The sequence below is a fragment of the Simochromis diagramma genome, unplaced genomic scaffold (assembly GCF_900408965.1).
Source record: "Simochromis diagramma unplaced genomic scaffold, fSimDia1.1 OVJJ01000604.1, whole genome shotgun sequence".
NCBI lineage: Eukaryota > Metazoa > Chordata > Actinopteri > Cichliformes > Cichlidae > Simochromis > Simochromis diagramma.
The window spans coordinates 4325540-4350264 of NW_024387416.1; the positions used below are offsets into that span (position 1 = coordinate 4325540).

General features: G+C 42.6%; 1 protein-coding gene across 1 annotated transcript; it reads right to left on the reverse strand.

Moving 5' to 3' along the window:
- Positions 1-723: 723 nt before the first annotated feature.
- On the reverse strand, positions 724-23584 carry ppp1r14bb (protein phosphatase 1, regulatory (inhibitor) subunit 14Bb). The gene is made up of 4 exons (XM_040012301.1): positions 22904-23584; positions 3890-3973; positions 3769-3801; positions 724-3639 (listed from the first exon to the last, which is right to left on the reverse strand). Exons 1-4 carry the CDS (start codon positions 23102-23104, stop codon positions 3571-3573), a joined length of 387 nt encoding a protein of 128 aa, XP_039868235.1. The 5' UTR covers positions 23105-23584; the 3' UTR covers positions 724-3570.
- Between the last annotated feature and the right edge of the window lie 1141 nt (positions 23585-24725).

Below are 24725 nucleotides of genomic sequence, written 5' to 3' on the forward strand. Positions count from 1 at the left end.
ACATATATGATTCTAAAAATGCGGTTTATAATTGAACTTATTTTCATTCACGAGGCGCAAATCTGAGAATACAATTTAAAGTCCGAGATCTAAGACAAATATTTAATTATAAAATACTTATAGACATGTAGCTTAGCATAGTGTGTACAGGGCGCAGTACTGTACGATCCATTTGTTATTCTTTTTCAATTGCTCTTCCACTGCCAGCACTGTGCAGCTGCTCTGGCACCCCTATACTTAATTATGGTAGTGTGGTCAAATAGGCTGGGTTTGCATTTGTAAGACGCTGTAATTCAGGGGTGTGATGGTGTAATTAAACCCCATACATAGGAGAAGGATCCCAATTTCTCCCCCAAAGTTCTCCTTTTTTTGCTGGTGGGGTAATGTTGGAGCCGTGAACTAAACGTATAACGTCCTTGCAATGTTTAAAACATCAAATTTTTATCCTGTTCTGTTCATTGCTCTCGTTGTTCCCTGAACCTTTGGTGAAAAGTTATGAATGGCATGATGCACTCGTTCACTTAACTTATATTAACCATCCTCCAAGTATGATGGTATTCCTGCAGGGAATCCCCAGACATTCTCACCTTCTCAGCAGGTGGACGATGTAGCTGTTATACCAAGTAACCACAAGATGGCATCAAAGTGAGGCAGAAGGGCTCCAGAAGAAGGATTAACAAACAGTACCAAGTACTATAATAAAACACCACACAGAGAAAAATGTCCATTTTACATGTTTTTATTAAAGTTGCATAAAAGTGTAACAAAATTGGGCAAAAACAAGACCTGTTGTTGATATTGCTACATTTGTTGGTTGGTTTGTTGGTCTAATCAGTCTTAAAAAAAAAAAAAATCTAAAGAACACCACTCCTCCAAATGGCATGGTTTAGCTCTTGTATTTAGCCTCAATGAAAATAATCAGTATATATACTGTTTTTTTGCAATTTTCCCCAACAGTAAAAAAAAACAAAACAGACTTGTCAATAACAGTCTACGAAGGTATAATAATCCAAACCTGGATTTAGCAATGAAAATCCACTCAAATTTCAGCTACTGATTGGACTTGCCTGGTAAAATCTGACCGATCAAAAATGTCCCAGCAGGGAAGGCAAAAGCAATCGCACCAAAATGCATCTGAGTGGATTTTTTCTTTTTGTTCAACTACGTGTTAATCCAAGGCCGGGTGTCAAGAAGTGTCATGATCACGATAGAAACAGAGCAGTATTCAAATGGTAAATGCAAAGAACATCTTTTACCTAAACAAAAATCACTGTATCAAGGCCTAAGTATTAAACACTCACTTCTTTAAAAAAAAACAACAAATCAAAAAACAGAATCTCAGTTTGTTTTCCAGAAAAAGAAGAAAGAGTATATAAGGACCAACAGAAGATTCAAGATTTTTCCCCACACGCTGCAGGTCTGCTCACACATGGCAGCAGCTTGCATTACCCTTTAAAAGAAAAATGTCTCCTGTTTATTTGGTTTGTGTAACATAAATAATACCTAAGGCAACATCTCTTTATAAAAAAACAAAAAATGAAAAAGAAAGGAAAAAGGGAGGGAGGAGAGAAGGGTGACTGTGGGATGATGGGATGAGGGAAGGCAAAAGAGAAAAGTGGGGGATGTGTGTGTGTGTGTACACATGTGCCTTTTGGCTCTACCAGAGAAAGAGGCAGACAGCGAAGGTCTGCTGTCACTGCAGGTGTTAGCAATCGGTCACAGGAACCACAGCGAAATCTCGCTGCTTCTCTTGTTAACCAATGGGCTTCGGTCTCTGATCTGATTGGCCCAGGATCAGAAACAGATGGCTTATTCTCTGAGAGGATTGGTAGCTGCACCGGGAGGATGGAGGGGGGGCAGCGGTGGACTATGGCCTCGTCTCCCTCTCTCTCTGACTGTGCCTGGTGTTTGTGTGTGCGCACATCTGTGCTAGAGGCAGCTGTGTTTGCCGATGCGTTTCCGCTTCCTCCGCCCCGAGAAGCTGTGTGCGTGTGTGTGACAGAGAAAGAAAAATGCATGCTTTGATTTGAGCAATGTTAGCGGTGATTCCACTGGCATGTCAGGCAGAGGACAAATGTCAGAGATGTGGCTGCTCTGAACGCCCCCCCTCAAAAAAGTATAATGGTTTAGTCTAATAATGTTTTAGAAAAAAGGAAGAAATTGTGAGAATGAGATGGAAGGGTTAGGGGCAGTGATTTAAAAAAAGGCAGCTTTGTTTTGGGACCCCTTGTTGGACTGTCAGTGTGTGTCCGTGTGACAAAAAATGCATCCAGGAAACAAAAACAGAACCCCCCCACCCCCAAACGAAACAGGAACCAGTCCTATGCTAAAAATCTAATCTGTCATACAGAACAGCAGAATATACAGGCCCAAAAACACTCCTATGACAAATGTTGCTGTACATTATGTAGCAACACACACGTAGCATTTAGCGACACAGACATACGTTTGTATGTGCAGCGGCTTCTGAGGAGCCTCTCGTGACTGTTCTACGCATTTGAGGAAAAAGAAACTTTCTACTTTGACATCCAGCCTAAAGAGAACTTGCTTCCAAAGGAGATCAGTGTTTTTAAGCCCGTGACCACCAAAAACAAGCCGGTGACCCTTTCCAGGCTTCAAAATTTCCCCTCTTTGCCGTGCTAAAGATACACTATAAATTATTCTTTGTGGTTCCGATTTTTCTTCCCCTCAAAATGACATAGTGCAGACTTCTCAAACACACAAACACACATGCGCACACACGCACAAAAAAAAAGACAGTCTCTAAATGCACCACTGCAGCAATGCCTCTGATTGAGGGGGATAACTAGCAAAAGACTGTACTGATCCCCGAAAGAGTTAATTAAAAAAACTAAAGTGAAGCCCTCAAATTGAACCGGGAATTATGGAAAGAATTATAATGGGCGGCTGGGTCAACTTTAAAACCCTCAAAAACAGCAACGTAAAGATCGGTGAGACAGAAGCGAGTTGATTGGCTTCTTCCTTCCTCTAACCCTCCTCCTCGTTCACCCTTCCGCTGTCTTTTTTGGCATCTGCGCTCTCTCGTTCTTCTTCTCGATCTCGGTCACTCTGCTCGCAGTAATTAGGGGACTCGTCTCCTCTTCCTCCTCAGACAGATGGAAGATGGTGTAGGGGTGGGTGGGGAGGAAGTAGAGCTGGATGGGAACGGGTAGCAGAGCCAAAAAAAAAAAAAAAAAAAAAGGTGGAGAGAGGGGTAGGAGTAGGAAAAGAGGAGGAAGGAGAATGCCTGGATTAAGACCAATGAGTCGCTTTTGAATTAATTCACTCTTTAATTTGTCTTTTTTCTCCCCGTCTTGGCTGATGGTTTTTATGAAGAAAGTCCAACAACATGACAACAAAAGAGAAAAGCGACATATGGGGCTGGATCCAGGCAACAACAAGAGAGGGTCTAACTAGAAGCAGAAACAAGTTGCAACATTTCATGAACTTTAATGGAAGAAAACAGACAAAAAAGATTTTAAAAAAAAATAGCGTGAGCTGTGGTAGGAAGACGAGAGGTGAGGGCTGAGGTGGAGGGGAATATGTAGGATGGAGGGAGGAAGGATGCCATCATTTCTTCTGAGGCGTGGAGAGCTTCTGCATCCCTCGGATCTTGTCGAGCAGCTCTGAGACGAAGTCCTACGGGGAGAGGGCAAGGACAGAAACACATGCGGGGACTCAGAATGACAAATATGCACATCAGAAATGTTCACTTGAAGAGGCAGAGGGAGTTTATGAGCAGGGGAGTGAAGAAGAACTGTGTTTTACCTCAGTAGGTTTAAAACAGTCAACCAGCAAATCCTACAAAACAGGGAAAAACAGGATGAAATAACTCTGCTGTTTGCAGCCATCTTTCATGCTCTGAAACAGGTGCGCACGTGTGTCCTACCTTGACCCTGGCTGCCCGTTCAACATCACTGGGCATGTCGAGCAGTTCATCCACATCTATCTCCAGCTCAGGGATGGCCTCTTCCTATAGCACATGTAACAAAAGAAGGAGAGAAGCAGAGCACCATCAGAGACCAAACATCCACCAGGCTTCCTTATAAAAATGCTAGAGAACCTCTTTCCACGAACACATGGAAAGAAGTCCTCATCCTGTCTATTCTTAGTGCCTGTGTTTATATTATGTGGTTGTCTGCAAATAGACCAGCAAGCGTAAGCATTTCTCTCTCTGTATGACGTGGTACAGTTATTGATGAGTGTCCGGCTGTGGACACTAGAGGGCGGCGTGCTTCCATCAGCCCAAAGCACATGGCAGAGAGACATGAGGAGACAAAGAGAGAAGAAAAACAGCACAGACAGGTTTCATTCTTAAAAAAAAATCTTCTTGAATGAAAAAATAGTTTATTTTCAAGGTTGGAAAACTAAAAAATTAAAAGAATTATTAATCTGGTTAAAAGCTGTGCTTATTTGCTGTTACACAGAGAGCAATGATACTGTTTGGGGGCTAGAAACACCAGTGCGAAGGCATTTTACTTTTTGCCACACAAAATTATTAAAATGAATGGACTGACGTTTGTAGTTGGCTTTCATCCCACGAGTTACACGAGGAGACAGGGGTGCTCGTCTGCCAGCTATTTAGCTCAGTTTAGCAAAAACACAGCGAGGAGGAGGTGGCATCTCATGTGCCCACTGTGTCAAGATTCACAAAGGCGAGGCGCTGCAGTGTTTTATTGTCTGTGGAGAGGGCCGAGCTAGCTCATCTCCCATCATTTCTCAGGTTTACGTGTGCAAAACAAAGCCATCCATCCATCTATAGCTTGGATGTTTGAGATCGAGTAAGAACAGGTGCATGTCCTAAAGCTAACACCTGAGAAGAAAGACATCTACAGACACAGTTAGGATCCAGACGAGTTCCTGTTTCTAACAGGTCTTTAAAGAGTCCTCCTTCAAATCTGTTGTGCAAAACTGGAAACATTTATTTTAGAATAATTACTATTTACAGACAGCTCATTACTGAAAGCTAGGGTGCTAACTGCTGATGGCCACCCATGTTGTATTCATGTAAAAACCAGTTGAAAGTGAGAAATCTGCTCCTTTGAATCGGGAATTTTTACAGCTGCATTCACATTTAGAACACTTGTACTTTAAAGTAAAGTAACACATAAATTAAAATACACATTTATACACCTGATATAAGCCAATCAGTCATCGCCCAGCTTCATCAGGCTCACACCTAACGTCGAATTAGTCTTCAGGATAAAGAAAGCAGTTCGCGGCGAGTTCATCTTCGTCTCAGTTTCTCCTTATCCAATCAATTCTTTCTTCCGATTAATCTGTCGCACTATTAAAAAGCTTTATTAGTCCCCGTCTCTCCATCTGCCTCGCTCGCACACACTGGCTCAGTGTGCTCCAGCCAAGCTCTTCACCGCTGGCGACAAGAACACAGGCACGCACACTCGTACAAACACTCTGTGCCCCCCCGAGCTCTTTTGCAGCTCAATTGCTGCCCCTATATTCATGTCGTTCTCTAGGAATCTCTCCCTCGCTCTCGTCCTCCCCCTCGGTTAGAGTTGCCCACACCAGCTGTCTCTGCACCTGCCTGACTGCCCCTTATCCCGTCACACAAAACACACACACAAGTCAGTCAGACTCACAACCACACATGGACAGGCAAAACATGCTGTGTGGGCACATTAACAAAGCGGTAGGTTTTCTTTTGGCAGTGAAAATGGCTCAACGTCCCGCACACACACCTTGCACACACGGATTAAAGAATTATAGGAAGGGCATTAATAAGTCTGAGCTGAAGTGCGTGCGTGTGTGTGTGCGTGTGTGTGTGTGTGTGTGTGTGTGTGTGTGTGTGTAAAAAGGGGCTGTATAAGGATTTAATTTGGGGCAGTCTGTGTGTGTGAGATAGAGACTGTAGGTGACAGCTAGACTTACTGTCAGCAGAGCAACACAACCGCACACACACTGACACACAGACCAGCATGCAGATATCCTGTAAGCACCAGTGCAGACAGACACACACACACACACAAAGGTCTGACACAAAGACTGATCTGCACAACATGTGGCGCCCCATGTGCTTCTAAATGAGTCTTTTCTTTTCCTCCCTTTTTGTTAACTCTGTATCTGTGTGAGACACTCGTGAGGTGAGCGTAAAGGACGAGGTGGAGAAAAGCATAAATGTTTCATACGGCTTAATGGAAAAAGATTTAACAGACGCTGTTAAATCTGAGAGGGGAGGGGGGGAGGGAACGCCGAGAGGAAGGAAGGTAAGAGGTTAAGGAGCACATCGAGACGAGGGAGCAGCTGAGTGGAGCAGACTGAAAGAGAGAAGCCGAGGAGGGAGAGAGAAGGAGTGAGGGAGATGTTGAAAAACGCCGGAAGACAGGCTTCTGAGAGGAGACACAAAGAAAGCGGGGAATCACGAGGGAGGATTTCCAAAACAATCCTCCAGACTGACTTGCTGAACTAGTCTGGAGGTTTTTTTTTTTTTTTTTTTACTGCTGGCTGCAGAAGATGCGGAGTGGAATAAAAGCTGATTACAAGATATTGACAAGCACTGAAGGTTTATAAACAAAGCAGAGCAGAGAAGAGTGCAGGTAAAGGAAGGAGGGCCTGCTTTATTCTGACGAGCCTTCAGAAGAGCATCAATACTCGTGGGTACCTGCAGCTCTAACATGTTGTTCCAAAGTCTCCTACAGGTTCATGCACTCTGATACGATGACAACTAACACGCAACAGCAACATAACTCAACAAGCGATGTTTCCAGGATATTTTTAAAGAGGAAGTCAAAAAATATTTCAGAATAAAAATCCACCTGATAAATTAAGTTACCATGATTTCATTTTGGTCAGACCTCCTGCCTAAACATAGACAGGTACTGCCCCATAACACTATAGTGGGCAACTGGAGGTAATGGAGTTAGGAAACGGCAGGCTTGGACCACTTTGAGGCAAATGAGGGGGGTCCAGTTTTCAAAACGTAAAAATAGCTTTCAATTTATATCCTTTAACATCATATACTGTAGTAGGGCTGTGCTACCCTAGACCTCCCTTTAGCCACACCCCTACTTGCCACCCATATCACCAGCATCACTGGGGAAAACACCGCAAGCACGTGGTTCTTGAAACTTAATTACACTCTTCCTGACAAGCTCGCGAATATGAGTCGCGCGCGGTGAAACGAGAGAGACGCAGATCGTCTGGAGGCTTCCTTCACAACGCAATGAGATGTGACAGTATGAGGCTACCTCACTGGAAAAAAAACGTACCACGCACACTCGCATAAACACGACCTACAAGTGGGTCAGTGTCCTTGTATTATAACAACAAAAAGGCCCGTCATTGCTACTGGAAATACAGCTGGTGAAATAATGACACGGCAGCAAAGGCAGATGCTAGTCAATGTCTTATCGACGTGGAAAGCTTCACGTCGGTGTAGATGTTTATCACGGGCTTGTTTGACAACTTCATGCATAAAGTAACTGATTCCTTTGATAGGATGTGGGCAAACTGAGAGCGGAAAGAAACAACAACAAAGAAGACAGAGTGATTATGTATCACTGAAAATGTAAAGACGTAGGCAGAACAGACAGCCACTTTTGCTCTTCTAGTGCCTCAGTAACAAACCAGGATAAAAATAACCGGGGATGGCCAACAGCCCATTCTGCTACAAAACACACAAACAATGTTTTTGGCCGCGTATGATACGGGAAAGAGAGACAGGCGGAAAAAGGAAGTTGAAAACAGAGGCTGGGATGGAGGAAGTAGGAAAAGTAGGCCGCGTGGCAGTAAACAATGACACCCGCTGCAGTTTCTTTGCGACTTGTCTGGCAAACGCACACTTTATGCATCCATCACAAGGTAATAAATCAGACTAAATCGCACTGTATATTTGCATTAAGAGAGTGGCACTCCATTAAAACTATTACCCTGACTTGGCATGGTGACACAGGTATAAAACGTGTGTGTGAATGCTGACAGCGATGAGTTCCAGGCACTCGTGTTGGCGATGAGAGCACGGCCGCTGAAATGCTTTCACTGCTACTGTGTGTTTTGGTTGTCACAGATGAGAGGAGATGGTATCCATACCCTCAGATCTGCACTGCTAACGGAGCAGCTTTAGTTAATAAGGATCAACTGGGCAAGATGAAGCAGAAACTCTGGGCTTGAAAAGCCAAAAAATGCAAAATATAGGTGGGATATGATGTGCAAGGTGCTTTTACTGAATCCGACGTGCAAATGTTTTACAGCCAGGAGCATTATTACTGTTATATTCCTACAGAACAGGAAGATTGCTGAGCATACAAGTAATGGCTAAACCTGAATTTCTGTTAAATATAAAAATATTTATCACAGTAATTGCTCTATTATCAGAAACAGACTGTGTTTAATTGTCAACTTGATCCCATTCAGCTGCTCTCTGATAGCGTGACTGTCTTACGGGAAAATTCGTGGCAGGTTTGTTGGTATGTTTGACAATCTCATTATGCACTAAAAAAAGTGAGATAACTTTATCTCATTGGAGAAAACAGATACCAACTGTGCTAAATTGTAATAAGTTTTTGTAATACTCAGCATATGCAAAATACTAAAAGTCACAATAATATTGGATTGTGATTGAAGTTTTGTGATAATATTGTATCATGTGGTGTCTGATGCTTCCCACCTCTAACAATAAAACCACAGGAGGTGAATGCTTTTATGATTCACCAGTTTATTACACATTAAGGCTTCGAGTTCTGCATTATTGGGGGTGCGGTCGCTTTAAATGGCAGGTAGTTGAAGGTCTAGTTCTGGTTACTGTATCTATATGTTAATAGAAGACTGTCGATTATATGGATGCCCTTTTCTAGCCACTCTTTTAAGCATTAGCTGATCCACTTTTAGCTTCAATAAAAATAAATGGTGGCAGCCACAATGCTAAACTTCAGGCCTTAAAATGCAAGTTCACAAAACAATGGGTGATGTCATCTTTTGTCTTTTAGTCTATTGTGAAGCGCTAGGAGTAAAATGGCTGAAACCCGGTATTGTTCGACACCATCATTGTTATGGATAATGACTGAAGCTTAATTACTAAATTATATTTAACTGTGGATCTACGGAAGGGGGTTTGCCAGGCAACCACAGCTCACAGAGCACCACACATGCACCGGTGAGTACAACTTCAAACTCTCATATTGTATGCATGTGCGGGCGTGTGTGTAAAACAAACACTGCAGGATTAAGCAAGGAAGGATATGCAATAGAACTGGGGTCTAACGAATATCAAACACAGAAAGTATAACACAGAAACTAGGGATAAAAACACTCTTTGCTCCCAGAGCATAACATTAGTTTCCTGGGAAATGACAAATCGTCAAGTGGAGAATTTAAGGTTATCCTGGCAGATAATGGGGAAGTAAATGCGGACAATTCCAGTGTGTCTATCTGGCCATTGCAACATGACTAACTGGCCTATTCAGAAACAAGGCCGCAACCGGCGTTAGTACAGCCTTACTTACAAAAGAAGAGAAAACAAGCAAGCTAAAAAGTTGCCTGGAAGCTGTCTTGAGGTGGTAATTCATGACACCCTTGTGACCGATCTGGTAATTTTGTCTAGGGTCATCTGATTACTACAAACAGACGCACGCAGACAGGATGAGGCCAGGATCTGAAGAGCGGAAAAACACAGGGCTTCAACCTGCTTCCTGCCTTACTCTCTCCCGCCGTCCGTTTATCTTTACGTCTCCTTTGATGCCCTTCCCCTCGAGTTGGTATCACCGCTCTGCCCTGCTCTCACACAGAGAGAGTCACCCATGGCGCGTTTGTAATTGGCCAGTTCGTAGCATTCGGGCCATCTTGCTGTGGGCATTAAAACCACTTATGAGAGAAAGAGAGAGGAGGGAGTCAACAAGAGGTCAGCGAGGGTGTACTGAGGGGTGGGTGGGGTGGTTAGGGATGCATTGTGTCAGTCATCGCCTGCTGCTTTCCATCTCCCTACTATCTGAGTCTGTGTCACCCTTATGGTTGCTTATCAGGAATCTCCAGGTCTAACAATAACAAGAACAGTACTATAGTCAACTTCCTTTTTAGGATCGCCGCTCTTGCACCAAAAAAACCAAAAAAACCAAAAAAAAAAACACACACAAAGCTTTCCATCTGAGGGTCTCTTCTTTACCACAAAGGCAGTCCAACCACTTCCTGTTTGAGCATGTGACCTTGGGAGATATTGGGGGAAGGGAAGGCGTAGAGATATCTGTTGGAAGTTTCTATGCTGGGTATCCCTTAGACTTTAAAGAGGGCAAACTCACAAACACAAGTCTGTTTGTGTCTGTCCACTCAATTTAAGTACTGAGTGGCTGTTGTAATGAATGTGTGGCCTCACACATGACTGCTGAACTATAAACCACAGCAGTCCCTAATCGATGCAAAATACTTAACCCAGCCTAAGATCTCGAAAGTGTGTGTTATTGTGCACTTCCCCGTGCGTGCCTGATTTTCATCTCTATTGCGGGTCTAATCAGTTGGATGTACTTCCTCCCAGGAAGAAAATGATGTCCTGTTTTGAATCATATGAAAAGCAGAAAGAAAGAGCTGCAGGCAGCACAGATCAACTGAAGCCTGTTTATAACCCAGCCTGCCAGGACACAGACTAGATTATATTATTTCATCAGTCGGGTTTGCTTTGCTCTTCCTCGCCCCGTGTAGAAGTTTGCAAACAGGGAAGTGCAGTTTCCTCCTCCCGATAAAGGACAGTATCACAAAGAGAATAAATGTAAAAAAAACAAAAAAACAAAACTTTAACGCTTCGCTGCATGCATCTCTAGGAAGCAAGGACACATGTAGCTTCTTAATGATACTGTTCTATAAAAACTCTAAAAACAACACGCAGCCCTCATTTAGCACGCACTACCAGCGCCTCCATCTGCTTTAACTCTGCAGCCCTGTCAGCCTTTTCCTCCTATCTCACTACAGATAAAATGCAAACGGATCTGTCATGCAAAGTAAAAAGAAGCAGAGCCTCCAGAGTCTGGTGGTAGAGATGTGGGCATGCTAATGTGAGTCCCGGTGCTGTGTGGGTTGTTTCAGATTTTTTTTGCAGGAGGAAGCCAAACCAAACGGGCTCCGAGTGCACAGAACAAATCTTCACATGAAGCCAAGAAACGTTCATCGCTATAATTAGGACTTCGGCACAGCAGTATTCACTGTAACTGCAATTAGGTAACAGAGGTCGCATTAACAGAAAGACAGACAGATACTGTAGTATGGAATAAAGAGCGGGAAGGGAATGGCTATAAAACGTGGATCGTACCATTTAGCTTTCACATAAGGAATATTTTCCTGTATATCGTCGCTTGTAACATGCCTGCAAACTAATCTGTATTTTTGTCCAGTATCATAATTTGACTAGCGGATGTGATAGCGTGTCAAAACTAACACCCAGCCAACCTTTGGTTCAACTGTAAAGCTCTCATTTTAGACTAAACACCCACGCACACACACACAAAAAAAATCTATTTGTACAGTGAATGTGCAGAAGGTCATCCAAACCTGACCCCCCAAAAGCTGCCCATAGTCATGTCTGATCGCTGTTCGGTTGAATGATTTCCCCCGTCAGCTTGTTTGGCCTGACTGAAACGGTTCAGTGGTTTCTGTGTGTTGACTGAACACGTCTGTGTTGCGGTTTTTCCAGGGAGACAGTCTGCTGGACCCTCGGGGTCACAACCAGCCCCGGGTAGACTTGTATTGGTAGCTATGCTGCCGTGTAACCCTTTCTAACGACTACACGAGGGCACAGTTTGTCACTGCTGTTTAGATCTACTGCCTTACAAATCAAACCTCTTTTATAATAACATAAAAAAAACCACCCAAATAATTACATCAATGCTCATCTGCTTAACGCAGTGCATCAGGAGTGATTTAACCTGTGGATTCATGAATCTGCTCACACTAATACATCAAGTGTTTAAGTGCCTTTTCGATATAGGAGTAGGAATCGCAGAGTAACACATGACTCAATGCTGTCACAGTAGGTTGCCCGTGATTGCTTTGTGTTACCGTCGTTATATCTAAAGCTACAGAAACATTAACGTTGCCTAAAAATAGAAAACATCACAGTAAGTGCAGTGCACGGACTCTGGTTAGGCAGTATAATGTTAACGATAGCATGCAAAAGAGGCTGATTGACCAACTGTCAAATCAGCATTACTATCAAGAGGGAAGTGTTACTTGCGGTGTTAAAAAATTATGCAAATTTAAGCTTCATCTGTCAGCTAGGTAGAAGTAAAAAAAAAAGAAAATATGAGAAAGCTGACAGTTTGGGAATGACAGGAAGTTCATAAATAACCTTTCAACTTTCAAATGCAATTTTCACGCAGCTTCTCTCTGTCACAACACACAAAGATCATCCATCTCTCCTCTTCAGCTTTGACTAATTACTAAATCCTCATCAGAAGTAAGGGAACCGAAAACTCTCAAGTGCCCACCTCTCTGCTGCACCGAGCACGGTCCCCTATAAACCCATGGATACTAGGAGAGTCCCTGCTCTGTGTGTGCGTACAAGCGTCAAACAAAAATACACACAACTCTTCAACCAGGCGAAAGAGTCACTACCACAACGACGGGACTAAAAGAGGAGATTATGCGCAGATTAAAATAAGAATGCATACAAACAAGGATTACAGCAGATTATCATTATGTCACTGTTGGCAAGTACTACTAACAAAACTAAAGGGCTTTGAATTTACTTGCTCATTTTCCATGTCATTCACTGAGTAACTTGTTCTTTTTTTTTGTTTTAGTTTGTAACACAATGAGTACACTTCAAAGTCACGGAGGTCCAGTTTAAATACCCGCCCCTCTTCTGCAGTTTTAATTCACTTTTGCTCACGAGCTGCTGTGTTTATCTGCAAAGCCTCTCGATTCATTGCCCCAATATTGAGATATAATCCATATGGATATCAAAGTGAGCTGCGGAACATTATTATTCTTTTATGCAGATCAGTCATCAGAGTCTCTGACCTCTCAAACGCTGCCAACAGAGTGGGTAATCTAATCAGCTAATGCTTTGGTTCATTTCCATATTCAATCAGATACAGGAGAAAAACTCACAACGCAGGCGATTCCAACAGATTATCGCAGCAGAACCAAAAACAAACAGACTGAAACTGCAAAAACTAGGAGCTGTATCGCTGTATCTCCACTTTTGTCTTACTTAACAAGGACGTCTTACTGTACAACTCTGTGACCTCTCGCTGCATCCTGAGTGACTGTAATAACCAGAGACGCACTAAGATGAAACATTAGAGGAAAGAATGAGTAAGAGGCAGACGCCAAAGCTGTCGCTCTGACTGTCCGCTGCACAGCCTGATGCCCTTTAGTCAGCAGCTTGAAAGACGCTTTTGCTTACCGAGTGAAACACACAATGTTTGTCTCCAGATTGTCATGTCAAGATTGTGTTACTCTGACCATATCAGTTTCAGAATGTACAGAAAGCAACGTCAACCAAGCAAACTTTTACTCTGTCGCCTCAAAAGGGGTTTGTTTCTATTCTGGGTTTAATAATGTCACAGACAGGTGCCCATAACCGCGACTATAAGTCACTACGTGTATTTGTTCTTCTACTACTTTTAACTGTTGTTGCATGTCAGGTGTTAGAATGAGTAACCTAAACAGGTGAGCACTGAATAATGATCTATGAGCATCAAAGGAATCCAACCAAATATGGCCGTCTCCCTTCCTGGTTAATAAGCAACTTGTAAACACACTGACCAAATATGGTCTGTTATTCCTTCCTGCTGAAGCAAACTCCAACAAAAAGCACACACTAAGGTAATATACTATAGAAACACCAATATGTGCATCTGAATTTTGCCATTATGTAATAATAATGTAACAGAAATGACTGATAACACCATCTCTCTGTTTTCCCTGTCTGTCCATCCGAGCGCACATCTTTCCTTCATTCGTTCCCAAAGACATCCGAACCAGAGCCCATCTCATCACAGACCTGTCCTCCAGATTATCGCAAGTGTTCGAGTTTCACAGCGGTGACATCACAGAGGAAGTCAGGACGACACCTGCGGTCTGACCTTGGCAGAAATCACTAGCCGCCTGCCTGAGACTGACAACAGGTCAGGAGGTGTCAGGTAATGTCGACACGGTGCAACCACAAGCCCAAGCCTCACACATGAAGCGCTCCTGCACAGTCGGATGCTGGCATGAAACAGGCACGTGCATGCACATTATGCACATACACAGTCAGCGACGGTGAATAATAAAGCTTCTTCTGCGCTGCCGAACAACAGCTCAAAAGGCGTCTGCTCTAACGCACCTCCCGGGATTAAAAAACCCTCCTGAGTGGATCTGCGTTACCTCACTCAACCTGTGCACGGAGAAACCTCATGAGGATTCTGGCTCCAAACAAATCATCCAATGCCAGGCCCAGCCCCTGCTGTTAAATGTTAGAGCAGTGTCTTGGTTGTGCCATTGTTTTAATACAGTTTCAGCGCGGAGGCCAATAAACGCACATCACCCCCGCAAAAAAATAAAAAGGCACTATTGTAAAAACAACACTCTGGAGCCACATACAGCAATAACAGAGGTCTGTGCACCATCACCATTATGCTCACTTTAAAAAAAAAAAAGCCTCCTCAAGGGTGCAAGAGCTTTCACAAAACAGCTACAGACTTAAGAGGCTATAAGTGCAAGCAGCAGTTTAGTAAGGACCAATAGGAGCAAAGTGTCTGATACTGCACACTGGAGATCATTTAAAATAAAGTGCAGGAAAGTCAACGTGTGCTTCATTATTAAGACGTTAACTGCTTGAGTAGCCTATTTAGATATGCCTATTAAATACAATCTGAAACACAATCACTTGTATAGCACAAAGACGTTCATGGAAAACGATCTTACATCTTTTTATGTTGTTTCACGACAATAAACAAGCAACTGGTTGGTAAAATCCAACCTATATTACCTATGCTTAAGGGTTTAAATGTTGAAGAGGTGTTAGTCAGTATGCAGAGGCTACTCTAGCTGACACGTGCTAACAAGATGCTTAGAAATCTTTGGCATACTGATTAAATTACATGGTAAAGATATTCTTTGAAGTTTGTATCTAAAAGGGAGCTACTGTGCTTCCCCGTCGTCCTTCGTATTTACCCTAATACAGTTTAAACATGGCCAAAGTTTTAAGAAATGAGGCATGTGCAAATAATCCCTGCGATCCAAAAGTTTAGGCTACTCTAATCACTGCATTTTAGACAGTTTTTTCTCCTCGTTTCTCTGGATGATGTCAGTAAGAGCATACATATCTAATATGGTCATCCCAAGTGCTCCACCTACATGCTGTTCAAACCTTCTGTTGGCAAGTGTCACAAATCATAAGAAAGTTCAGAGGGAGGGGGAAGGGAGCCGAAACAGCTCGTTTCACACAGTGGCTGAACGCAGGAACTGCATCAAGGCTCAGTATGAGATAATTCAAGATGATTTTGAACTGTAAAATCCCACAAGAACAAAAATACCGAACTGGAAACACACATAATAGTTCTCTTAGTTGGGGGAACAACGATGGCTAAGTGAGCGCTGAAGAAAAAAAGATGTCGCTTAGAAGCGTGGGCACTAAAGTCGCTGTAACTTCAACAGTATTTAGATTTCTTAGTCACACTGTTGTTACAGTCCTGTCTGAGTTAACTGTGATAACTCAACTCTCACCTGAACCTCAGAGACACTGAGAAGACAAGCAGATAACATTCAAAGGACATTCTTGATAACAAAAACTATACTTTACATCTGTTACACAAATACAGTCAGAGTATTACACACACACACACACACACACACACACACACACACACACACAATTCTTATAAGACCCAATTTGTTGAGAAACTGAGATAAACAGGGTTTTTTTTTTTCTTTAAAGGGAAAGTGGTAAGTAATCTGGTTAATTTTTCCACACACTGTTTGTCTCACACTTCCTGTGACAACATATAAACATTCCTCTAAATGACTCACATCCCTTGTTCTTTTCCCTCCATTCCTCTCCTCCTTCATCCACGCCTCGTTCGGTTTTCTCAACTTCCTTCCGACCTTACTCACCCACTAACCAAAACACACGTTTAATCTCCCTCACTCACAATATTCTTTGCATTCTTCCACCTCTCCAACTCTGCTGATTTGTTCCTTTGCCGTTTTAAAAACATCCACACAGTCAGTCAGTGGGTCAGGCTACGGCACACGCTGACTCACCTCATATCCGCTAGGAAAAGCAGAGTCTCCTCAACATGTAGAACCAGGTGTGACGTGTAAGTAGATGTGTGTATGTCCGTCTCTGTGCAGATGTGTGTGCACGTGAGCACTGGTGTGGGAGAGTGGGCACAAAGACACAGTGGAGTCTTTCATTCATGCTGTGTAACAACCACTCTTTGTAGTCACTCTCTTGCACAGAGTGAAACAGGGTAATGCTGATTGGTATTCAAACCTTACAAGTTAACAGTGTAAGAAAATGTTTGATGCTACTCTTTGGGTGTGTTTGTGTGCACGTGTGCGTTTCCTTTTACAGTCGGAAGTCAGTCAAAGAGGCCGAATTAATCCGTGACTGGAAAAGCTATAAAAGAGGTTGGCTTTCCCTGACAAGTGTTCTCCTGCAGACACACACACACAGGCGCACGCACGGGCATGCACACACTTTTTTGTGTATTTCTGGAACTAACTCCAACCTTCACTTCTCACTTTTTTTTCCACTTTCGAGACCACAACACGCTCAAAGTGAAAATTAGCTAACAAAATAAGGAAATAATAAACAAAGAAAATATAGCTAATAATATGTATTTGTGTTACAATATATACAATTTCTGTTCTCAATAAAGCACGAGGTTATTTAAATGTCTGTACATCTATATTAAAATTTTAGAGGTACTTTTATTTTGAAGGGCACACAAACACCAGTGTTTCCTGTATTTCAGAAAGTGTGATTTCTTTTCATGTAAATGCATTTCAACTTTGACTTTGCCTATTTAAAGAAAAAGGGAAACAGGAAGAACTGAAACTATTGTGGTGAGTTAAGTGTCAGCTGGTAGCATTTCCTCTTTTGTTGTTCACTTTTATGTGAAGAGAGTCACATGTGACTTGTTTATTTCCGAGTATTTTCGCTTTACAGTTTACACAGAGTCATTACCTTGAACGCATGGAACTGGAACACTTTAATATTTTTTGCATGCATCCCTTTTAATTAAAGGGATGCGCTCTTTTTCTAGCTAGCACCACAACACATAATCTACATGTTGTTTGCAAGCAGAGGCAAATCTGCCTAAAATTGCCTAATGTTACATTTCATCAGACTGAGCTAGAAAAACTGCATGCTCGAGCATGACTTCAAAATTATTTTCATCTGATATAGTCAGATTTAAGGACTGAGCAGGTTGACTGGTAGTCAGCTAATAGGCTTACAAGCGACAAACTAAAACCAGATGCTTTTAAAGGGTGTGTATGCTCCACTCACTCGCATCACTTGATAGAAGTGATAAATGTGGCCCTGGGCTGTGCAGTATAAGCAATAATAAACATAAAAGCAGAATATAAAAACTCAGAACCCTCCTCTCTGATTCATAAGCATTACCTTAGGACTTACATAAACTCATTTCCTGCTTCCCAGCACTTTTAATTTGGAGTGACTGCAGGCACTGCTGTTTTAGTGCCTGACAAACCCATCTAAACTGCAGTGAGACTACAAACCATTGCTTTTTGTCAGTGTATACATCATGCAGTAGCAGTGGATACATGTTCCAAAAGCACTTTCTCATTCTCCAGATTCCCTGCCCACTCCTACTACATTTTCCTTCTCCGTTTGCCATCCCCTCTACTTTTTTTCCCCTTCTCTTCCCCCGTTTATTGCATTCCTGCTCACCAATCCTGCCTCTGTTCCCGCTAGTATTCCCATCTGTATTTGTGTGTGTGTGAGTGTGTGTTTGTATCTGTGTGGCCAGCCACGTAGGACCCTGCAGTTTGGGGGTTGGTCCGCCCACTCGCTCCAGTGTTAACCATGTAACGACTGGTCAGCCACGCTGTGATTTAAAGGGATAACGCCGCAAAAGGAGAGAAAATGAGTCTTTATTGACAAATAAAATGTTAACAGGCCAGTTACCATGGAAATGATAGCAAAGCTGGAGTGAAATTTGATTATTTTACTAAAAGCGGGGCTGTGGACCTTCTTGGTGTTCCCACTCTTTTCTTTTCCCCGGAATACGCTCAAACTCACTTAGCACTATATACACAAAGCCATTAATAGAGTGAAGACTCGGTAACAACTGAGAAAGTGTAGACCATGTTTAAAACCACCAACGTTTGAAGAAACACTCCTCGACTGTATCGTGTGCCCCGTAACACCCTAACTTTTACTCCCAGTGAAGGGTTTGTACTTTCAGACTGCCACAGTTTAAAATATAAACTGTGTGACGGGGGTGTTATGGGATTTGGAGGCACTGTTGCAGCTGTTCCCACCCTTTCCCCCGCTTTGGACATACCATCATAGCCCTTACCACATGGCCTCTAGGTCCACTTTATCAACTGAATCTGATATTATCCAGAGAAGTTTAACTGACTTTAACCTGCATGATGCTTTAAATTGTTGTGTTTCAGTTAATGTTAGCCAAACTTCTTTAACCATTAGTCTTACCCAGCTGTTTATATTTCTCTTCTAACTTTAATGCACTTTCAGTGCTCTGTTCTACGTTTGTCTGATTACAAAACACTGAATTATTTCAAGTTCTGTCTTGTTTTGGGCCTAGGTAGCTTTTTTCAGTACTCCACGCACCAACACACATTACTCCATAGTTGTTTTAGGTGGGTTGAGGCATATATTGATGCTACAACGATCAACCACTGTCACTGACATTAATATAGTCCACTGCTCTCTAATAAGTGTTAAGGACGTGCACACGTTCGTCCATAATATTTTTATTTTATTAGGAATTAGATGAAAATTTTGCAGTAAAGCACAAGTGGAAAAGACAGCCGTGTTTCCTCTTCAAACATCTGCTAATCAACCATGAAACTAGCTGGTTAAATTTAAATCGACTACAAATAAACCAGATGTGAATTTTATTTATTATTATCATCATCATTAAAGAAGCTGCAATTGGTGTCTTTTACTGGCAGACCATAGCATCACCACCGGCGTGTGCTATCAATCATTGGCGGACCAATTAGCTCCATTTTTTCCCAGTTTATTGTTACAGAAAAAGTAACAATAAAGCTGAAATGTTTACAAAGTAACCCTAACCCCTTCGACATTTTATTAATCTGCTTTTCTAGGTGACCAGGCAATATTAGCAAATGTTAACTGCTCCATTGGTAAGCATGTATGAAGGTTTAAATATTACTGAGCAAATTTCTTAGCAACACATATTTATAGCTCGGCAGTTACAGTAAAAACAGGTGACTGCTGTCAAAGTAGCACATGTAAAAGCTGATAATGTAACTATTTTTCTATATCATCATTTATTTATCTTGGGAATCTCCTTGAGATTAAAAATGTCTTTTCTAAAAGCGACCTGGAGAAGAAGGCAGGAGATAATTGAAGATAAGCACACAAAATTCAACTGGGGCTCATTACAACTAAGCGAACACAACATCCAGAACATGCGTAATAAAAGATCAACGTCAAAAACAGCTGCAAATCAAACTAGTATCAAATAGATGGTCCTGCCTTTGGAAGGCTGCGCGTGCCTATAAAATACAAGCGTCTTAAAGCAGCAGCTGAGCAGCGTAACATTAGCATATGCCACACCTCCCAGAGACGTTGGCCACATACTGGCGTCTCTTCCTAGTCTAGTAATCAGCAGCAAACAGTCAAAGTTTTGTCAAGCAAAAATCCCCAAACACAGAATCATGTGGTTAATTTATAACCCCACTGGGGGGGAAATAGTCACTTGTTTCATTATTTCATTTTCAATTAAAGAAAGTAAAGATGTGTGACTGCTGTCCTTATAGCTTCAGTCTGAGTAAAACAGATGACGTCACAGTCTTTTCCTGTAGCCGCTTGCAAATGCAAAAATGTGTATTAGTAGCCATGTTTGGGAGGGACTGCGCTATTGGGTAACAAAACCAGGGAGTGCTTCTTGGGCAAAGCAAATGCCACATTAACATCGGCTGCAGGTATTCACCAAAGCCCTGTGAATATCATGCAAGAATGAAAAACACAGACTTTTCTTCATACAGGATTTAATTTGACTAAACGGGCGCCCCTTTTTCCACAGTGTGGTTAACCAACATAAACATTTAACAAGGCTTGTTGCCATGGAATCATACTAAGGCTCAGCTCCTCTCTATTACCCATAGCAACTTTAACTGATAGGCTGACTAAGCGGCTGGATGAATATCTGACAGACTGGCTGGCAGCAATGACTGGCTGATTGCTTGTAGCATGTTTAAAGGGATTATGTTAATGGGAAAATAGCTCATAATGAATTCCCTGCTGAACAAACTCCACGCTGTTTTATTAAAAGTCAAAATGGGCATAAATAAAAAGGAGGAGGAGGAGAGGGGAGGTTGATTGATAGGACATAATGATGGGTGAAAGGCAAAATGCGGATTATAGGAAATAGGAGGCACAGCGAGGTTAGGGTAAAAGGAGAAAATCCCAAGCATGCTCTCTGCCTTTGTCAGTGAAGAGGGTTCTCCCCGTGTCCGCTCTGCTCCCTGACCGGCTAAAGCTGCCTCTCCAGTTACACTGCTTAGCAGCACGTGCTTCACATCTCCCCATCTAAATGAGCCCAATGTGTTTCCATCAGTGAACCAACTGTAAATTAATCTCTTTGTTGTCTAACAGCCTAGACAGGGACTCGATTAGGACAATGAAAAGAGAGGAATTCAGTGGACGAAAGCCAAAAATAAGCATCGTCATTAGAGACGAACGATGGATGTGCGTCCAGAAATGTGAACTAAATCATTTATGTCCCATTTACGTGACTGTAACACGATCTGCCCTGTGACCTGAGCGTAATCAATCTCCACCGGCCTCAGGTTTTTACTATGAACAACAACAGATAAAGTCAGTGTGCATCCATTTGTGTATTTTTTTGGACCCCATTTACAGCTGAAAAGCAGACTAACTGTGAATCATCAGGGCATTAAAACATGCATGACTGAGCGGATTAGGGGATGAAAGATGGACTGGGATAAGCGAATGAAGGAGTGAATCACAGAAAGACAAATAGGTGTTACTAACTTTGAACAGACTGTCTGGGTATCGGTCGCAGTGATCCATGTAATAGTGGCCAAATAATGGATTAAAAATTAAGGCGATTCTAAGCCACAAAAACCACTTTGTTTTAATTTTAAAAGTAACACTAGACCAAAGTGCTGAAAAGCTTTACCCCTGAGCTCATTTGTTCAGACTTTTTGGACTCTGCGATGACTACACATAACATATTAATCCGTTATTGGCAGACAATCAAAGCAAATTGATTTTAAAATCCCGTCTAGGTCCGTTAATCACCTCAGCGGGCTTTGGTAACTTTGTAGTGTCAGGATATCCCGGCCACAGTGTGCATCATGAGAGATCCTCTGTTAACAGGATGAGATAATGTAGTGGAAACAAAGGTGTGCTGGACTATCTGGTTTTCTGACATCAAATGAATAACAGACTCGTCTATTTATGGCTTTCCCTGAGTGCATTTATCTTCATGGTTAACTGGGGCTTAGTATAATATCTATTTAGAGTCATGAATTCCCAGAAGAATGGATTTTTGGCTTCCAGTTGTAAACAGCCAGACGCCTTTCACTCACTTGAGTCTTAATGGCTAAACAACCATTACAGCGACATTATGCAATGGTGGAGAAGCTTCAGTAATACAAACTATAAAAAGAACCAGTTTTCCTGGTTTAAAAAAGTCTGGAAGGGAACTTCTGAATCCGCCTACTACACCTCTTACCCATCCTCTTGCTAGCTACTACTAGGAATTCTGCAAACCTGTTAAGTCCCTGTATTCCTCACGCCAGGAATAGAATGTGGGTCAATGCCAGCTCAGTGAGTTGACATGAGCTTACCAACTACTGCCGCCAAGAGCTACACCACAGCTGCCGCCAAGTTACATTATAACTCTCCATGTGACACCATGACCGCAGGCTTGATATATACATGGTTACACTCAAGCATCGCTAAGGCCAGGGAAATCATTAAAATGGTCTTCCACGATGGGATATTTGACCAACCAGACATTTTCATCTCATCTGTCTCTGGTTTACCATCACTATTTGTGCCTGATCAAACTCGTTTTGCCTCACTTAAAAAGTTGTAGGACAAAATAAACTTTATTGTCTGAATGACAATAAAATTGGGTGGATAAAAACCAGAGACTGCTGGTCAAAAATAAGTTTTCCCTCTGTTTTATTCTTATAAACTGGTGGCTTTTATTTATTCAAAGTAAAACTGTCCCCAAAAAGCAGCTACACGGTTTATTTCACACCAAAGGCATGAAATAGGAGAATTGGCGCTACTTCCGGTCGGACATTAATAGCGGATTAAATTAATTCACAGGTGTGCTTTAAATCCGCTCCAGCCAATCAGAACAAAGAGCAGCGACCGTCGATTTCGCGACGAGGCTATAAAAGTGCATGTGCTACTTATAGCCCTACATGTGGGTGAGAACATGAAGTTTGCCCACATGGCTGCTCGCGTGGATGATTTAATAAATGTATGACATTAATCTGTGAGGCTCTTCCTTATTTTACATACTGATCCACATGTGTCCGTGATACTCTGGGCTATAGAACAAGCGGAGCTAGGCCAAAAGCACCGACAAAGGGCCCGTTAATGTTTCTTTATCAACAGTTTGCCTTTGGATTAGACAGACACACAGACTTTCCCCCGTTACGCTACACCGCGGAGCCCTATTACTTAACAGAGCCGCCTAATCGATACCTTCGATCGGTTTGGAGGCCGGTTATTGTTTGGGGTCTTTACCTCACAGTCGTAGAGGTCCGTTAGCTGGTCGATAATCCACTCCTCCAGGTTCAGTCTCTTCCTCAGCTCTTTGCGGTCATATTTGACGGTAACGCGTCCCTGCTTCCGAACTGGTGTCTCCGGCTCCTCCGTGGTACCGGCCGGCGTCTGGAAATATACCCGGGGTTGAGGGCTCGTCTCCGGGCTTGTTACAGCTGCCATTGTCGCTTGGTTTGGGAAAGAGAAAAAAATGCCCCCGGAGCTACAGAAGTGTGAAGTGAGCGACAGAAAGAAGGCAGAAAACGGTCTGTGGACGTGCGGCTCGTCGCTTTTCCGCAACGAAAAATCCCGGCTGGTGAATTTGTGACTTGGAAAAAAATCCCCCGAAGAAGAAGAAGGACGGACGATGGACCTGATGCTTTTGTTGTCAAAAATCGCTCAAAGGGACATTCGCAGCGGCTGCTCGCTTCCACCACACAAAGGGGACCGACGGCCACGGAGAAACGTAAAGGCTAACCGGCTTACTGGGCTATTTACAGCATGCAAACTCCGCTTATATAAAAAGAGACGGCAGAAGAAGCAGAGCCGGCCTCAACTCTTCATTCAGTACAAAGAGAAATCACACGTCTCTCTCTCTCTCCCCCTCTATCTCTCTTTCTCTCTGTCCCCACGAGGAGTGCGTGCGCGCTCTCTGACCGGACTCGAGCGCATCCGACGTACCAGGGGAAAAAAACAAAAAAAAAAAGCGGATAAAGAAAAGAGACGTTAATTACCATCCGCTTTCAAAAGCAGCCAACTTTTTAAACTTTATTTCTTTTCCTTTTAAAACGTATTTCCCAACTTTACCACGTGACCACCCATCCCCCGGAGTCCACATTCCTTTTATTAAATCGCTTCAAAATGCCCGCATAAGTGCTCCTCACAACTTCAAAGACTTATGTTATTTACCCACGTGATCTGTTAAGATTTCTCCCACAGCCCAACTTTTGACAACCTGTTTGCCCTTTTTTAAATCGCCTGTTCTCCATCGTTGTGTGCATTCTCAGTAGGGTAGGGACACATGCATTGTGTTGAACCAATACAAAAAACATTCACACAAATGTATTTTTTTCCCCTTCAAACACTTCCTTTTTCAGTTTCTTCACAACTGTTAGAATATCTCCTCTAGAATCTGTGAAATCTAGGCTATATGGGTACATTTTCACGCCTACACCTCACTCTTTGTGAAAATAAGAAGCTTTCATTTCACAACACGCGAATTATAATTGTATCCCATGTTTGCAAAATGCACTTTCTCCCCCTTGCAAGAGTGCAATCAGTGCCACGGGCAAAACGCAGCTGGATCTTCTTGTTTGCTTTTGCAATTTAACTTCATCTCTGATCGACTTGGTGAATGTGATCCACGAATAGGAACGCAGTGCAGTCAGATTTCTTCACAGTGTGCCCATTGTGCCGTAACAGCAGGGAACCCTACACCCTGGCTAGGCTGCTTAATAACAAGAGTTTTAATAATAACAGGAGCGCGAAGTGAAAGGGGGAGGTAAGGAGAGGGAGAGCGAATTCATAATGTCTCCGGCTTGCTCTGTTGGTGTGACTATGGGGGTGTTCACATCTGTCAACATGTTCACATCAGTGTGTTTATGTGCGTGCATGCGTGCGTGTGTGTGCAGCTATTTTACAGACAGCCATGGCAACGAGACGTAGAAAAACCTGAATTATTCAGCGAGCATGTCTGAAACTTACAGTTGAGTAAGCACAGGCAGGCCCGTACACGCTCATGTACGGTACACACACTAACATAAACATCCATGTGCGCTTACATGTGAAAAACACCAGTCACTTT

Coding starts and splice junctions, on each gene's coding strand:
- ppp1r14bb (XM_040012301.1), bottom strand. CDS start 23,104: ATGGCAGCTGTAACAAGCCCGGAGACGAGCCCTCAACCCCGGGTATAT. Junction 3,802..3,889: donor AACGGGCAGCCAGGGTCAAG/GTAGGACACACG, acceptor CCTGTTTTGTAG/GATTTGCTGGTTGACTGTTT. Junction 3,640..3,768: donor ACTGTTTTAAACCTACTGAG/GTAAAACACAGT, acceptor CTCTCCCCGTAG/GACTTCGTCTCAGAGCTGCT.